General features: G+C 45.5%; 1 protein-coding gene across 5 annotated transcripts in view; it reads right to left on the bottom strand.

Moving 5' to 3' along the window:
* The window catches only part of SDK1 (sidekick cell adhesion molecule 1), a 1,136,389-nt gene that overhangs the window by 215,476 nt on the left and 902,264 nt on the right, over nt 1–18,649 (bottom strand). For all 5 annotated transcript variants that reach the window (XM_049902716.1, XM_049902719.1, XM_049902717.1 and 2 more), the window contains 2 exons: nt 11,541–11,732; nt 6,137–6,258 (listed from right to left, as the gene is read on the bottom strand). In XM_049902716.1, the coding sequence (XP_049758673.1) occupies nt 6,137–6,258; nt 11,541–11,732 (314 nt within the window). The remainder of the gene's footprint in view (nt 1–6,136; nt 6,259–11,540; nt 11,733–18,649) is intronic.

Below are 18,649 nucleotides of genomic sequence, written 5' to 3'. Positions count from 1 at the left end.
GTATGAACTTACAAGGTTTCAAAAAACATGTATTTCTGCCTACCATAAAGGTCTAGAAGGAAGGCCACCCAGTAGCAACGAGCACTCCACCCTCAGCCCTGGTGCCCATATTGTGGTCCTTAACTACCATTTCACACAAAATGAGCCCCTTGAAGGAATGGCTTAATCTGGGACTGGAGCAGGACAGGACATACAAGGTGATCCGAGGACATCCTGGTTGGATCAGAAAGCAGAGGCCTCCCGATACTAATATACCATACCAGAACCAAACCCGTTGCCATGGTCTTGATTCTGACTCATAGTTACCCTATAGGACAGAGGAGAACTGCCCCATAGGGTTTCCAAGGAGCAGCTGGTGGGTTTGAACTGCTGACCTTTTGGTGAACGGCTGTAGCTTTTAACCACTGCACCACCAGGGCTCCAAGACTAATATAGTCATATTCAAAGACCAAGAACATGAAGGGTTATCCACCGACCAAAGATGGACTAATCTTAGGTTTAAAAAGAATAATGATGGCAGGTGATTAAAGCACACTGAATATATAAAAACCTGTGCTTTCATGATACTCAGGAAAGGAGAGAGAAAGAACGAATGAAAGAAAGAAGGAAAGAAAGTGGAAAAAACCCTTTTTAACACTGAAAATAACTAAGGGGCCAACCCCTTATTCTGAAACTTGGTAGTTAAAGGAAAAGAATTAAGCATTTATCCTGCCTTCTTGTATGATTATTGTTACGTATTGAGTTGTGTCCCCCCAAATATGTGTTGGAATCATAACCTCCTGTGATGTAATGTCATTTGGGAATAGAGTTTTCTTTGTTATGTTAATGAGGCCATACCAGTCTTAAACCTAAGAACTTTTGAGATGTAAAAACAACAGATTACCTTAGGCACAGAGAAGCAAGTACAAACAAACGAGGGTAGATACACAACACATGGAGATCGCCAAGAAACCAAGGAACACTGGGACTACAGAAACTGAAAGAGATCTTCCCCCAGAGCCCAGAGAGAAAGATAGCCTTCCCCTAGAGCCAATGCCCTGAATTCAGACTTTAAGCCTCCTAAACCATTTCTGTTGTAGCAGCACTACATAACTAAGAAACTAAGACAATTATATTTTGGGGTATTTTTTAGTTTAAATAGCCTTAAAAGAGCCCTGGTGGTACAGTGGTTAAACACTCAGTAGCTAACCAAAAGGTTGGGGGTATGAACCCAGCAGCCTCTCCATGGGAGAAAGATGTGGCTGGCTGTCTGTTCCAGTAAAGATTACAGCCTTGGAAACCCTATGGGGCAGTTCCGCTCTGTCCTATAGGGTCACTATGAGTCAGAATCAACTTGGTGGCGATGGGTTTGGGTTTGGAAATAGCCTTAGTTGATGAGGGGAAGTCCTTCTTCTCAGAGATCTAGCTACTAAATGAGAAAAGACAGCTAGAATTAGAAAATGACCGTTTTGAATATTCTTTAATAATGAATTCAGGCAAAGATCACCAGTTGATGAAATCATATAAAAGGCTGCTGGGGGAGTTGATGAGGTAGGGATTGGGCTGTTACCGCCTGTGCCCGTGGTTCAATCTTGTCAACTCTGAAGAGGGGGCAACCAGACATCATGAATCCCTGCTGTATTCCAAGTATACACCCTCCTTGTGAAACATTCTAAGGAGCCCTGGTGGTGCAATGGTTAAGTGCTCAGCTGCTAACATAAAGTTTGGTAATTTGAACTCACCAGCCGCTCCACAGGAGACAGGCCTGGCAACCTGCTTTCAAAAAGATTACAGCCCAGGAAACACTATGGGCAGTTCTACTGTGTCACACGGGGTCACTATGAGTCAGAATCAACTTGACAGCACCCAACGACAACACAACATGAAAATAATAAAAGAAAAAATAAAGGAAAAAAGTGGAACGTGAATCCAATCAAGCTTCAGAAATGAACTTCCGGTTTACAGGGAGAGGTAAATGACACCACAAGGAAGTAAATGGCTACATCTCAAACAAAGGACACCCTACAGGACAACTGACTAGGTTTGTCAATAAGGCAATGGTTTTGGGGAAAAGAGGGCAGAGGAACTTCTTTAGATTAAAAGACATTTAACACATAGTACAGAAAGCAGAACCTTGGTTGCCTAGTGATGGGGAGGGGGTTGGTAGGGAGGAGGGATAGGAATGGAATACAAAGGGGCACAAGGAAACGTTTCAGGGTGGTGGGTGTGTCCATTATCTTGACTGTGGTGATGGCGTCACAGGTATATATATATATATATATATATATATGAATATATAAATAAAAACTTATCAAATTGTACACTTTAAACATGTATAGTTCATTGTATGTCAGTTATACCTTAACAAAAATGTTTAATTTTTTTTTAAGAATTAAGGGACACGACAACAAAATGCATAGTGTCAACCTTATTCAGATCCTGTTTTGACCAAAACAATAGTTTCAAAAAAAACTTTTGAGAAAATTGGTGAAATTTGAATAGTAGATGATATTGAAGAATTAGTATTGATCTTACCAGGATTGATAAGGGCATTATAATTATGACAGAACATATATGTTAATGTAAAGTTTTTATTGAAGTAAAACATATAAAATATAGAAAAGTGCATAAACCACATCTATGCAAAATGAACACAAGTAAATGACCAGTGTTCCATCAAGAAAGAACACTCCTAGCGCTCCAGAGCCCCGCTGCGCCCCTCCTGGTAACCATCTCCCCCAGCGGTGACCATAAACCCCAAGGGAACCCGTGTTCTAACAACGAAGATGACTTTTTCTTGTTGTGAAACTTTATATCGATGGGATCACACAGTATATACTCAGACTATGAGTCTGGCTTCTTCTGCTCAGCATGCTCGGGAAACGCGTTCATATTGTTTTGTGGATGTATGTATAAGAGACGCATGCTGAGGTATGTACGGGTAAGATGATAAATGGACTGAGATATGCTTTAAAATACATCAGCAACAATAAAGCCAGCTGCCATGAAGTTGGCTCTGTCTCATGGGTGTCAGAGTAGAACTATGCTCCATAAGGTTTTCAAAGGCTGGTCTTTTGGAAGTAGATTGCCAGGCTTTTCTTTTGAGGTGCCTCTGGGTGCATTCAAACTGCTAATCTTTGGGTTAGCAGCCGAGTATGTTTGTACCACCCAGGGACTCTGCAACAATAAAAGGAGGGGATAAATAAATGTGACAAAATCGTGGTAATTGTTGAATCTGGGTAGTGGGTATATGGGAGTCCATTATATTATTCTCTTTCCTTTAGAATATGTTTTAAAGTTTTTATACTAAAAACATAAAGAAACCACTTGTTCAACAGAAGCACAGGGCAAATATGTTGTGAAACATACAGTGAGCTATGTGTCCACCACATCATTTCCCCTTCTTGGGCACACAAGAAAATGCTCCGCAGCCTCCCTTGTAGCTAATTTGGAATCATGTGATTAAGTTCTGGAAAACAGACCATTGGCAGAAGTAGCCTAATCCACTTCTGGGCTTGGCCCTAGAAGCACAAAATAAAGCTCCAGTATGTTTGGCCACAAAGATTTTGGCATCTCTGTTACTGTAGCAGAACTTGCCCAGCCTGACTAATACCCAATTCCAAAGCTTGCAGAGAACACTGCAACACTGATGCTCATTGTTGTTGTTGTGTACCATGGAGTCGACCCCAACACATAGCGACCCCATGTGAGAGAGCAGAACCAGCCTGTAGGGTTTTCTAGGCCATAATCTTTACGAAAGCAGATCACCAGGTCTTTTTTCCTGTGGAGCTGCTGCTGGATTCGAACCACTGACCTTCTGGTTAGCAGTGAAGCACTTAACTATTGCACCACCAGGGCTCCTTTGATGTTCATCACTATTTGATGCTCAGTTATAACTTAATCTAACAACACCAAAACCAACAAAAATCAAACCCGTTGCCATAAAGTCAATTCTGACCAGCAATCCTATCAAATGCTCTGCATTCCTTACAGGAGTCACTTGCTCCAGCTACTTCTGCCCCTGATGGACTTTAAGATGTTAGGCTTGATTTTCATGAAGTATCATGGTTTTTCTTTTGTATTTTCTTTTAAGGGTTTTAAAGTTTGCTTTTGTCATTTTGGTTTTCATTCACTTGGAATTTAATGTTTAACAGGAGGTAGGAGTACATTATAATCATAAGGAGCCCAAAAGGTTTGTGGTTCAAATCCACCCAGCAGCTCCAAAGGAGAAAGACCTGGCAATCTGCTTCTGTAAAGATTACAGCCTGGAAATCCCTATGGGGCAGTTCTACTCTGTCACGTGGGGTCGCCACGAGTCAGAATTAACTTGAAGGCGCCCGACAACAATAAGGATATGTTATTTTTTCTAAATAAATAACTGTTCCAGTCCCACTTATTGACCAGTCCCATCTAGATGGCCGACAACTGCAGAATCTTGTACTGATTCCAAGAAACATTTACGAAATGAAACTCTTAAAGATGTGTACAGAATTTGTTCCCTAATTTATAGTCAATTTCCAAAGGGCAAATTGTCTTACAATATAGGACAAGCACAGTCATGAAAATCACCAGGATTTTACTACAGCCAATAACTACTTTGGGACTTTACTAGTTCTCATAATTTGACCCTTCATCTGTTTTCCTCCCACTTTTATTAGGACATAGACTAAGGCTGACTGCGGCATTCACCAACGCCAGTGTGGTTCTACTCGAATACAACCCTAAAACCTCTAGTGGCTTGCTACCACATTTTAAGCCAGATCTGAAAGGCTGGCTGTTCAAGTCTACCCAGAGGCACCTGGAAAGAAAGTCCTAGCCCTCTACTTTGGAAAGATTAGCCATTGCAAACCCTACAGAGCAAAGATCTACTCCGACACACATAGGGTCACCAGGAGTAGGAGCTGACTCAAAGTGCCTACGGGCTATTCTCTCGGGTCCTGTGTGATCTACCCAGCGCTTTCTCCAAACTCACGCCCTACCACTCCTTCTGACACTCACTTTATTCCAGCCTCCCAGGCCTCTGTGCTGCTCCTCAGATAGGATGGACATGCTCCTTTCCCAGCGGCTTGAGGTTCTTTCCTCCAAGAGAGAACTTTTCTCCACTGCTACATCCTTCCTGCGGAACTCTAGTCACGCAGTGGTTAAGAGCTCGACTGCTAACCAAAAGGTTGGAAGTTAAGTCCACTAGCTGCTCCTTAACAACCTTATGGGGCAACTCTACTCTCTCCTATAGGGTCATTATGAGTCGGAATTGACTTGATGGCAAGGGGTTTTTTTTTTGGGGGGGGTTGTATCTTCCATGGAGCTTTTGTGGCACGATGGTTAAGCATTCGGCTACTAACCAAAAGATTGATGGTTTGAATTCACCCAGTGGCTCCACAGGAGAAAGACTTGGTGATCTGTTCCCATAAACATTACAGTCAAGAAAACCCTGTGGAGGGACTTCTACTCTGTCACATGGGGTCGCTACGAGTAAGAACCGAGTCAATGGCACCCAACAACAACATATGCCTCATGGGTAAAACAGGAATACTGCTCCATAAATACTGCTCAATGAATAATATTCTATGATAGATAAGTTGTACCAAACAATTAAGCCTATATTTGGTAGTTAATTGTGATATATAATTAAAAACAAAATAAAACAAAACTCCTCAATCTACTGTGCTATAGAACCTTGGGTGTTTTGTACCACAATTTGAATTTTAACTCCTGTTATCACTTCTGCTACCATCCAATAAGATCCTTGTCTAACATCCTCTTGTTTTTTCCTGCGTTTCATGTCTTGTCTCTAAATGAAAGAAACAAAACAGCGAGTCGACTCCAATTCATGGTGCCTCCCACGTGTGTGAAAGTAGAACTGTGCTTCTCAGGGTTTTCTTGGCTATAATCCTTATGGAACTAGATCAACAGGCCTTTCTTCTGTGGTGCCACTAGGTGGATTCAAATCACCAACCTTTAGATTAGTAGTCGAGCACTTAACTATGTGCGCCACCCAGTGACATTTCCTCCAAACACTTTCATTCCCTAAACCACCCTGGGTTGGCTTTAGCTATTGATTCTCATTTTGCAAAAGCATCACTCAACTGTCCCCCAAGTCCAGGTCCAAATAGTACCCTTTGGAAACTCCAACTCCCTGTTTTAATGGGACACATACCTGTCCCTCCACGATCCATCTGGAGATGGAAGTCTTCCCATCATAGCCAGGTCGGAACTGAAGAGTGGCAGAGCGAGGGCTGATGTTGGAAATGACCAGATTGGATGGGGCACCAGGGAGTTCTAGAGAGAAATGGGAGAGAAGTAGAGACTGAAATTCAGTCACAACTTAGGAAGTGTATCCAACATGTGTAAGTCAACAGTTTCAAGATGGCTTTATAACCAAAAAAAGGGTTTGTTTTCAAAACCATGCAGGTGAAAAGCATAGACCGCTTCCCCAGCAACATCTTCGCAGCATGATTTACACTTTAATGGGGTCATCCCAAGCTCCATGCCTGTGAAGGGGCATTAGGGAGCATGGTATTAATGTGATCTCCTATCACGCCCCATTCGTCTCTGTACATGTTGCTGTTTTTGGGTGTCATCTAATCGATTTCTATTCATAGTGACCCCATGTGACAGAGTAGAACTGCCTCAAAGGGGGTTCTAGGCTGTAATCTTTAGGGGAACAGATAGCCAGTGTTTCTCTCCCACAGAGCCACTGGGTCGCTTTTGGTTAAGCAGCAAGCGATTAACCACTGTACCTGCAAGATTCCTTATCTCTGTCCAAACCAAACCTGTTGTCCTTGAGTCAATTCTGACTCATAATGATTCTACAGGACAGAGCAGAACTGCCCCATAGGGTTTCCAAGTCTGTAATCTTTATGGAAGCAGATTACCACACTTTTCTCCCCAGAGCGGCTGATGGGTTTAAACCACTGACCTTTTGATTAGCAGCTAAGTGCTTAACCACTGTACCACCAGGACTTCTTAGCTTAGTAATAAGTAGATGTTTGTTGAATACAGAAAAGAATGAATGAATGGAATTCTTCCTGGCTCCTAAAACAACACAAAGAATGGAATCCCTATCCTCCCTTTGGTAATCACCTCAGTGCCTTGAGAATGAGAATGGGGAAAGGTGGGCGGATGCGAGGAGGACATGCCTACGTATGGCTTCTAGACAGCCTGACATGGGTAGGTGTTCAGGTCTTGAGCCCCTAGGCTTCCTGGGTCTCGTTTCCCAGACAACCAGATTTAGATGAAAGCACAGAACTCTTCCCACTCGCTGTGTTCAGTTACTCTGGCAACTAGATGGGAAGGTGGGTGCTGAAAAGGCTTTGTCATCTAAGGTCATCTATGGATGATGCCTCTGTGTGGAACAGATATGTTGGGTAGGAAGCTCCCCCAACAGGCTAATCCACTCTGAAGAGAAGCATTGTGAGTTCAAAGGGAGAGCCTTTACAATATTGTGTAATGTCATCACTATTATTATTGTAACAGGATATAATGAAGGGAAAAAAACAAACCAAACCAAGCCCATTGCCGTCGAGTTGATTCCGACTCATAGTGACCCTACAGGACAGAGTAGAACTTCCCCACAGAGTATCCAAGGAGCAGCTGATGGATTTGAACTGCTGATCTTTTGGTTAGCAGCCGAGCTAACCAAACTACTGTGCCACCAGGGCTCGATAATGAAGGAAAGAACACGTATTCAAGCTACAGAAGATGTTTCTAGGCGGTATTTCTCTGCAGAATGGTTTCCTACTTTGTCATTGCTTGGGACATTTAAAGCTAGGTCTTGCACAGGGACAATGCAACCACTCTGGCGATCAATTGGTACCGGCACAGGCAAGGTCTCTAGGAACTCAAGGGCTCTTTTCTCATCTTGTGAAATGAATCTGAAGTAGAAAATGTCTAAGTTGAAGGACAAGTGACTCTTTCCTTCCTCTTTCTTGGCTCTTTGGAGTCTTAACACGGCTCTCTAGTCATTCATGGACGTAGCCGTCAAGCACAGCAAACAGGATACAGTCCCCCCAAAATGAGCAGCATCATGTGGTTTTGCTTCCAGCCAATTATGTAGAATGATCGGGGGTGTTGGGGTCAGTCTCCAGGTGCAGGTGACCAGGCCTGTAAGTGAAGTGATGGCAATGCCTTCGCCTTCCTTCACCTGGGCTGCCAGGGTTTACTCAACACAGCGGGGCTCACCACTCACAATCCCAGGGGTATGGCCAGTGAGGCTGGGATGCCCAGGTATGATGAAGGTTAGCTAGCTCATTTCCCTGCCCTGCTGGAAAGTGCCTGAACCATCCAGGAAAAACCCGGTAGTTCACACACAGAGTGCTTCTGATGCCACCCCAGTCATCCTGTGTAAGCCATTTTTCACAAGTTAAACAATATGCCACTATCATCATCATCACTGTTAGCATGATATTAACCCTATTTTAAATGTGCGCTTTGGGGACTGCTTTAACTACTTTATACACATGCTATTTACCAGGACTAGGAGTGACGTAGTGGTTCAGTGCTACGGCTGCTAACCAAAGGGTCGGCAGTTTGAATCCACCAGGCGCTCCTTGGAAACTCTATGGGGCAGTTCTACTCTGTCCTTTAGGGTCGCTATGAGTCGGAATCGACTCGACAGCACTGGGTTTGGTTTTGGTTTTTTTAGGAGTCCTATGGTACAGTGTCTAAGGGCTCACCTGCCAACCCAAAGGTGCGTGATTTGAATCCACCAGCGGCTGAGCAGGAGAAAGATCTGGCCATCTGCTCCGTCAGGATGACAGGCTAGAAATCTGTGTGAGGCAGCTCTACTCTGTCACATGGGGTCGCTGTGAGTTGGAATCAACTTGGCACACAACAACATTTACTGGGAACTGGCTACTTTTGTGAAATCTACGGTGAACCGTTCTCTAAGTCGAAGACTTCTTTCTCTAAAAAAACCCTAAAATTTTATTTTGCAAATGCGTTAAAGAAAAAAAAAATACTGTATTGTCTTACAGCAAAGGTTCTCAAAGTGCTGATCTACAGCAGGCAGGGGCAGTATCCTCCCCCAGCTGGCTCCAAGTGCAAATTGCACAGCCCCCCCAAAAAAAAACAACAGCCCCAGGCTAACCCTTAATTAGAACCTGGGGGCGGGGCCCAGCAATCTGTTTTCCAGCAAGCCCTCTGTGATTCTGACCTAAGCTCTGTGCAAGGATGCAGCTTTAGAGTGAGGAGGATGGCGGGTATTTATCTCTGGAGATAGAAAGATGTGCTCTTGGAACACTGTGAGGCCAGGCTCCTCCTGCTGATGGCTCAGTTATACACTGGGAGTACCTGGGTGGTGCAAATGGTTAAAGCGCTAGGCTGTGAACCGAAAGGTTGGAGGTTTGAGTCCACCCAGAGGCGCTTTGGAAGAAAGGCCTGGTGATCTATTTCTGAAAAAAAATCATGGTGACACACGTGGGGTCCCCATGAGCCAGAGTCCACTCCACGGCAACTGGTTTAGCAAGTACCATCGGAGGTCCCACTGCTCAGAGCACAGGGAGCATCCCCCCGCCCCATTCTCGTTCTTTGCCGGCCACAGCCCACCTGGTGAAGGATTGCTGAGCGAGCTCATTTAACCTTGGACCCAGAAGAGGTAAGGAATGGTGAGCACATTCATTCCTGTGGGGATCTGTTATTTTTTACTCCTTATGTTTCATTTCTTTTGAGTCCTCTTCAGCGCATGCACGCCATCCTCTCAAGAAGATGATCAGGTTATAAAAACTGAACTGGATGGGGAGTTCTATGTGGGCATAAATTCTGGTTTCAAACAGGCCTTTCAGTCCCCTAAGAACAAAGCCATCATACAAAGGAGCCCTGGTGGCACAATGGTTATGCTCTCAGCTGCCAACCAAAAGGTTGGAGGTTTGAAGCCACCCAACTGCTCTGTGGGAGAAAGACCTGGCGATCTGCTCCCATAAAGATTACTGTCTAGAAAACCCTATGGGGCAGCTCTACTCTGTCACATGGGGTCACTATGAGTTGAAATGGACTCCACGGCCCCCAACAATGACTTTTCTCAAAGACCAAAATAAGGGGAATCGACATGTTTTAAATGTCAAAGAGACCTACAACTTTCATTAAAGAATTGAACCCATGACACCTTGCCTTGGAGTTGATTCTGAACTAGTAACCCCACAGCATTTCCTTGAATTCACATGTATTTGGGAATTCCTTAGACAAATGCACTCATTTTAAACAAACTTGAAAATCTGAAAGAAAAAGTTGAGTAGCAGACTTCCCAAGCTGAAATGAGTGTGCTAAGCATTGGGGGAAACACCGTGAATTTCCAAAAGGACCTGGTAACAGGTATTCACACCCACCTACACTAAACAGCAGCTTCAACAAGAGCAGTTCACTGAGCAGGAGCTCTCTCTTCTCACAGTCAACTTGAATTTCTCTCTCTCCATCCCTTTACCTTTTCTTCTCACCCTCTCCTATGTCTTTTTGTTATCTCAAACACAAATATTTATTGTTTGGTTGCATGCGTGAAGTTTTATGTTGCCTGTTCTTCATTTTAACATGGATATTTCCTAGTTCTCTCCCTCAGAAAAAATTTTTAAGAAGGCTCCATTTTACTTATGGGTGGCCCTTGATTTATGGTTTGCTGGAAGGGCAGGAAGGAGCTCTGGTGACACAATAGTTAAGCGCTTGGCTGCTAACGGAAAGGTTGGCGGTTTGAACCCACCAGCTGCTCTGAGGGAGAAAGACCTGGCTATGTGCTCCCATAAGGATCACAGCCTAGGAAACCCTGTGGAGCAGTTCTACTCTGTCCTATAGGCTCACTGTGAGTCAGAATCGAGTCAACGGCAATGGGTAACAGGAAGGACAGGAAACTTTATACTAGTTTGGAGTCTTGAAGCTTTGAGATCATGACTCACTGCTAAATCCTAATTTCTCCAGCTTCTCCTTTAGCCCATTTTCACTCATTCACACACTGATGGAAGCACTGTAAAGCCATGATCAAATCCCTTAGCCGTGGAGTTCGGTTTCAACTCATGGCTACCCCATGTGTTCCACAGTAGAATTGTACCATAGGATTTTCCAGGCTGTACAGAAGCAGATCACCAGGCCTTTCTTCTGTGGCACCACTGGATGGGTTTGAACCGCCAACCTTTAGGTCAGTGGTCAAGTGTAAACTATTTGTGCCACCCAGGGAATTTAAGCCATGATCGAATTTAAGCCTGGGCAACACGGGTCAAGCTATATCACTGTCCACCTACCTTTCAAGGGTCTTGTTGTTGTTAGGTATCCTCAAGTAGATTCCAACTCATAGTGACGCCATAGAGTAGAACTGCCCCCGTAGGGTTTCCTAGGTTATAATCTTTATGGGAGCAGATCACCAGGTCTTTCTCCCGTACAGCTGTTGGGTAGGTTTGAACCACCAACCTTACGGTTAGCAGCCGACTGCTTAACCCTTACCCCACAAGGGCTCCTTTCGAGGTTCTTAATAGAAAGCTAACACCTTCTTTTCAAGACACACAAATGCTAGGGCATCTACAGTGTCAGGAATCTCCCAGTGAGAAGCAATAGCAAGACAACTTCCCCATGATTTTACTGACCTGGGGGGACGCCAGAGGAGATGGTGGAGGAGGTCACCAGTCCAGCCCCCACTGCAGTGACAGCCACCACTTCAATGGTATAGGTGGTGAGGGAAGACAGCCCTTTGATTTTGTATTCATGGGTTGTGCTGTTCAGAGTGCGTGCAAGGCGGGAGTCGTTTTTTCCATACACCTCCCAGGAAATCTGATAGCCTAGAAAACGAGAAGAGAAGCATTGGTTTCAAGGCTTCTGGGAGCCTAGAGCGGAGGCTAGATGCCATGTGGTCAGTGGAGACCGGGCACCATGTCACCATCTCTGAGAGGTGGGGCTGCAGCAGGGAGCCCAGTTTGCTCTGTTGAAGGCTGATTAGAACCCATGGTCCTTTGGAATGGCATTCCAAGTCCAAACCCTCCCTCCATGCTCCCGTGGAAATGAGCAGCATGTCTGTACTGCACCAGTGTCACACCACACCTCATTGTCCGTCTGTTCCCTTCAGAGTGGGCTTTCTGAGGACAGAATCTTAAAGATGAGTTTTCTGAGTTGGTTCTCAAGTCTGGCTAGACTTAAAGGCACTATGACTCTATTCCCAGTAGTAAAGAGGGCACTGTTAATCCATGGCACGACGTGGCAATAGAAATACACAAAATATCACCACCGTTGGATCAAATATTTGTAAGAGACAAGGTTCTGGATGATCATGTATTTGACAGCTGTGAATGTTTCTGTCATGCTGAAAAGTAGAATGAAGCTGGCTGGATGGTTCCACTCTCACCAGACAAAGTGGAGAAAGAATGGGATGAGCTCAGGGCTTCAGAGACCCAGCTCAAGCACTGCATGAAAGACCTGAAAGTTGCTATTTGTGCCCTGAAAGAAAGGCTTATTTCTTAAGAGACAGATTTAAGACACACCCTACACTAATACTACCACATTAACATAGCGAAGAAAACCCATTCCCAAATGGGATTATAACCACGGGTACAGGGATTAAACCTGTTGCCCTCCAGTGGATTCCTGTTCATAGCAACCCTATAGGACAGAGTAGAACTGCCCCACAGGGTCTGCAACGAGTGCCTGGTGGATTCAAACTGCCGACCTTTTGGTTAGCAGTCATAGTGCTTAACCACTACACCACCACGGTTTCCACAGGGGTTAGGACTTACATTACATTTGCATGACCTCCACCTAGTTCCCGGATGGGAAAACAATCCAATGATGACTGCCTACCATGTTCTGTTTAACCTTGTCTTTTCACACTAGGGAAGCATTCCATCAATACTGCCATTTCCATAAGCATATTTTCATTACACAGCGCTCTCATCGGCAGCTTGGTCTTCAGTTACAACTAATTTCCAGAAGCACTTCTACTTTGTCCTGCCAGAAATGATTGATAGAATATTTTTTCATTTTGCAAAGTGCTTTGCCTTAAAAACTTCCTTTTTCCTTGAGTGTGTAAGTTTGGCTTCTGGCTCAGCATCTCCTGTCTTTGAGCCTCCTGTCTTCCTAGTGAAGTGAAGTTTTAGTTCCCCTGCGCTTTGCTTAGTCAGGGGGGACCTCACAATCACAATTTATTCATCCTCAGATTCCATTGTGATTTGGACTCTGAGAAAAAAGACCCAACCAGCTCCTGAATCAACCCCCCTTAGAGGGAAACTTATATAATTAGAGAACACTTGAAAGTATCATTTAAAGACTGCCACAGTGATGGAAAGAGCTCGTGGGTCCAAATCAAAGAAAAAGCGCTGAAAATGCTTGCTCTTCCTTCTTTTCAGTCAATAAACTCGGTGACACTGAGGAGCTAGGATGTGTCTTAAACTTCTTCCTCTTCTGATGAAAGTCATAAATATAGTTAGAGACGTGTACTCGCCGGTAAACAGGAATTAGAGGACAGCATCTTGGGACTTATCTTTAATATTTTAGAAAAAAAATTAATGTCAGAACCTGCTCTCTGATTGCTGTCCCTGCGGTTTTCATACAGCCACCAGAAACTTCCATGCATCGGCACTACTAGCTCCCATGCCTGGTGGCCCGGATGGGAACATTATAGGAATAAAGGGTACCAGAAGGGTGGCTGATCACCAAGGGTCTCCAGGGCACATCAGAACTACAATTATGTTAGCTGTGGGCAGGCATGAATGGGCCCCTGTGGGTTTGCTCCAGCCTAGTGGGTTAGCGGCAGCCTCGTGGGTTACCAAACCCAGGCTTCCAGCGGCTTCTCAACCCTAACCTTTTTCTTCTGTACCGAGCTCATACAGGCAGACCACAGAGTCTGACCCCTCATCACGGCCCTTCTCCCCACTCCCAGCCCTAACTCTAGATCTCAGAATCTCCCTCCTCATCTGTCGTTGTTAGGTGCCATCATGCTGATTCAGACTCATAGAGAGCCTGTGTGGCAGAGTGGAACGGCCCCATAGGGTTTCCTAGGATGTAATCTTCACAAGATCAGACTGCCAGGTCTTTTCTCTCATGGAGCTGCTGGTGGGTTCACAATGCCAACCTTTTGGTTAGCAGCTGAGGACTTAACGGTTATGCCACCAGGGCTCCCTACCTCGTCATCTGTCCACCCTGATGTCTAGCCCCGCTCATTCTCAATGGACCAGCACTAAAACCACTATGCCCTTCATCACTTCCTCCTTTCTGGATAACTCCGAATGTTGAAAATACAGGCCATCCCCCGATTACAAACGAGTTCCATTCCTAAGTTTGTCTTTAAGTCGAATTTGTACATAAGTCGGTAACAGTTCAGTACAGTTTGTATCTAATGTCAGTTGTTAAATGTGTATCTTGGTATATAGTATATAGTGTACCTTTTCATGCAAAAAAAAAATAAACACTTCCGGATACACTAAAACATCTCTAACATAATAAAGTAATGATAATAACATTTTGATGCACGTCACAAAGTAGCACCTGTTATTATGAACTATTTACCTTGAACTTTTAATATAATAGACTTTAGCGGGGGTTGGTGCATAACTACGAATTGTACATAAGTCTGATGTTGGTAACCAGGGGACTGCCTGTAACTGTACAATCAAAAAAAAAGAAAGCTTCAGGGTGATGAGTGGGAGTATTATTAGACACATAGACAGTATTTCCAATGTTCCTGGTGTTGTTCCCACACTAATTCTTTCCAAGCTCACAACACACCTTTGAAGTTGGAACCATGGCTGTTCCCATTTTACAGAGGAGAAAATCAAGGCCCAGTAAGGTTCATGAACTTGCCAAAGGCCACGGGCTAGAAACTGGAAAAGGCAGGGTTTGCCGGAGGCTGTCTTGCTGCACGGCCCCACCCTCAAACCCTGTGTTATCCTGCTTCCCAGTCCTTCCTTCTACGCCGTCTTCTCCTGGAGGTCTCTCGATGTGCCTGAATAAACCTGACCTTGGTAGGTCACGTCCGGTGAAACCTCTCAATAACTGTCTATGCACGAAGTCAAGGTGTGCGCTGAACGTCCGTGAAGAGTAAACCCATTGCTGCTGAGTTGATTCCGACTCACAGCAATTCCCCGTGCGCAGGGTAGAACTGCGCTCCCCAGGGTTTTCACGGCTGGGACCCTTTGGAAGTAGGTTGCCAGGCCTTTCTTCTGGGGCACTTCTGAGTGGGCTTGAACTGCAACCTTCTGGTTAGTAGTCAAGTGCTTAGGCTTCATTTAATGTTACAACCTGGTCTGTCAGACAATTTTGTTTTTTTCAGAGACCATTCTCCATCAAAATGGACTATAGCACAGCATCTTGTTCATCCTGTCAACCTGGAGCAGAAACTCAGCAGTTCCAGCATCTTTAGTAAGAGCAGGATTGCAAGGATTCATTCGTGTCAGCACTGATAACACGGTGTGCTAATATTGTTATGGATATGCACGGAAAACAAGTGGGTAACAGAGGAGCCAATCTACTCAGGCAAGGTTCAAGGAAAACGGCTGAGAAGATGAGAAGACAGGAGGGGAAGGGAGGGGAGGAGAGTGGAGAAAGGCAAGAAAAAGCAGGGCTCAGCTCTGGGGCACACACATGAAGGGTGGGAGCTGTGGGTGATGAGGCCTCGACCACACAGCTTCTCCAGGGCTGGGCACGGAGGGCTCACGCCCCGGCAGTGGACATTTCTCCTGGCCTGTGTGGTGGTGGTGGTATGTCCCAGGGAGGAGAGGGCTGGGAGCCAGGAGCCAGGTACTCCCTCCATCCTATTGGCTCCTGGCGGTTGCCTAACGGAGACTAACGACCGAAGGCGCTTCAGAAATAATTTTCTGTTGATCTGAAGTAAATTCTCTACCCGAGAGCAGTACGTCCAATCACAAACTGTCTGTCTACATCATGGCCCTCATAAATCAGAGTTTTTGGAGGGAGAATGGAAGACACTGGAATTTACAGGGGCAGCGCAGTCGGCAATTTCCTGGGCCGCTGCCGCCCCTGCCCAGTGCTCCCCTCTCCTCCCAGGGCCCGAATTAAAATGACGGCAGGCATGGGGGTGCTAACTATGGACGAAGCTGATGAAGTAGTGGTTCCCACAGGGTGTTTAGGCTAGGAAGCCACACAGTGGAAGGTGCCCAGCCATTAAGCAGTTATCCCAACAGATGCCCCTAACAGGGGCGCTTGCATTAACAGGCGTCTTCAAAAGGGTCCTGGGGGTGACATCAGCACCTCCTGCAATGGGCTTTTGGAGGCTAGGGTTGTCTACAAACACAGTGTTTGAAGGTATGAAACGGACCTTCAAGGTGCTACTGACAGGCTCCCTTGGGGACTCCAGTCTGTTTTGGGGATGCCACCCTCCAAAAGCAGAGGAATGGGGTGAAGGAAAACATGATGGAGGGCATGCTGCTCCTTATGGTGGGGAGGTGACAAAGTGCCATCGAGAAAGGACAGAGAAAGAATGGCCACAGGATCCCACCTCTGGGCAAGACAGTTTTCTCTGCTGTGTTTCTTGGGGAGAGAACTTCAGGCACCCACTCAGCCCCTGGGTGACGAAGGCCTTGTCACAGTCTGCACAGAATGGAGAAAGCACAGACCAGAAATGGTGACCCAGGGCTCTGAGGCCCCCAGAGGAACATATAGTCTGTTTCAAGCACTGATCAACCCTTGTTGTCTTCTCCAGTCTCAACCAAACCAGCTGCTATCAAGTCAACTCCAACTCACGGAGGCCCCATCTGTATCAGAGTAGAACTACACTCCACAGGGTTTTCAAAGGCTGATTTTTCAGAAGTAGATTGCCAGGCCTTTCTTCCTAGTCCAGCTTAGTCTAAAAGCCCCGATGAAACCTGTTCAGCATCACACAGCATGCAAGCCTCCACTGACAGAGGGGTGGTGGTTGCGTATGAGGTGTACTGGCCAGGAATCGAACCTGGGAGGCGAGAATTCTTCCGCTGAACCACCAATGCCCCCTGAATAGTTATAAAACCAGTTGCCGTGAAGTCAGCTCTGACTCAGGTCTACCTCATGTGTGTCAGCGTAGAACCGTGCCGCATGGGGTTTCCAGTGGCTGCTTTTTTGGAAGTCCATCTCTAGGTCTTTCTTCCACGACACCTCTGAGCGGACTCAAACCTCCAACCATTCGGTTAGCAGTGGATCACATTAACTGTTTGCACCTCAGGGCTTCCTGTTTTAGTCCCCTCCAAACCACAGCAGGAGGTGGCGGCTGGCCTGACCCCCCATCTGGAAAGCTGGAGCTCAAAGGCCAGGTTCCACAGTAAACAATACATTCTTGCTTGTAACTACAGGTATTAGCTTAAATAAAATAAGAAAATGAGTTCATTAAGCCCTATTAGCCGGGAGAAACAGATGAGCATATATCGGAAGTACTGGCAACCTCTGCTTAGCGGTGAAATGTCTGCTCGACTCCAACGCTTGCGCACATGGATTTTTTTGTTTTTGCTTTAAAGCAAGAATGAAGAGTGCGGCGTGTTCAGAAAGGGCAGGGCATGGGCTAAGTGTGTGTGTCTGGGAAAGGGGGAGCGCTTCTGTGTCAAACTGTCTACCGAGGGTTTCTGAAGACAGCTGAATGTGCATCCGAAACAGTGGCTGGGCTGGCGGGAGTTATCCGCCACTCTCGGCCCAGCAGCCCACCATCTGAAATCAATGTGAAGTATAGCTCTAATTCATTTCACAGAATTGGTCCCTGATGGGTCTAAGCTGGAAAGCCTTTTTCTTCCAAAAGGTAGCCTCCACTAAGCTTTTGGGTTTTCTCCTCACACTGGTTTGTTTGTTTTTTCCTCCCTTTGTATGGCTAAAAGCAGTATTAAACTAACCTAGACTCCTGCTGCCTGTAATGTCCCTCTGCCTTCTCCCTTTTCTTTGTTTAATTCCTTCTGCTCCAGGATACAAGGCTCTTTTTATTTTACATATTCAGCGTGAACAGTCCTCCACAGAGAAGGCTGTGGAATATTCAACACAGTGAGGTTTTGGTAGTGACGTTTCCTTATTCCTTGAGCTATTGCATTATTTAAGTTGGGTATTTTAAAATGTAAGCTTCTTGTGGACAGGAACAGATTTATGAATTTACTTTATTTAAAAGTTGGGGTTAAGGGCCAGAGGTGATTCAGGTAAAGTCTCACCTTCCATGCGGGAGGTCCAGGTTCACTCCCGGTCAATGTACCTCATGCGTAGTCGCCACCCGCCTATTACTGGAGGCTTGTCTGTTGCTACGATGCTGAACAGATTTCAGTGGAGCTTCCAGACTAAGATGGACTAGGAAGAAAGGCCTGGAGATCTACTATCAAAAATCAGCCAATGGTCTCATCTGCAACCAGTCAAGAGGATGGCACAGGACTGGGCAGCATTTTGTTCTGCTGTGCATGGGGTCGCATGACTGGTGGGCTGACTTGATGGCAGCTGGCAACAATAACGACATCAAAGAAGGCCAGGCAATTAAGGTCTAGTGCACTCTGTGCAAAAATACCATTAATCCTTTAAAATGACGTACGCAGAATCAACCATTTTACCATTAAAATATCATTTAAAAAAAAAGTTAGGGTTACGTGGCCTCAGATCAAAGGTGCCCTGTGCGACGTGATTTGAGCATGCCATTCTACAAGGGAAGGGCTTCATACAGATGACTACAGAATATTCTGCCAATAAGTGGCGGTGGGTTCAGCCCCTCAAGGGAGAGGATGGAGGGCTCTTATAAAGGAACATGGGTCCAAGCCAT

This window comes from Elephas maximus, chromosome 12 (assembly GCF_024166365.1).
Source record: "Elephas maximus indicus isolate mEleMax1 chromosome 12, mEleMax1 primary haplotype, whole genome shotgun sequence".
NCBI lineage: Eukaryota > Metazoa > Chordata > Mammalia > Proboscidea > Elephantidae > Elephas > Elephas maximus.
The sequence above is the reverse complement of the archived record's forward strand: the minus strand, read 5'-3'. Positions and strand labels throughout refer to the sequence as shown.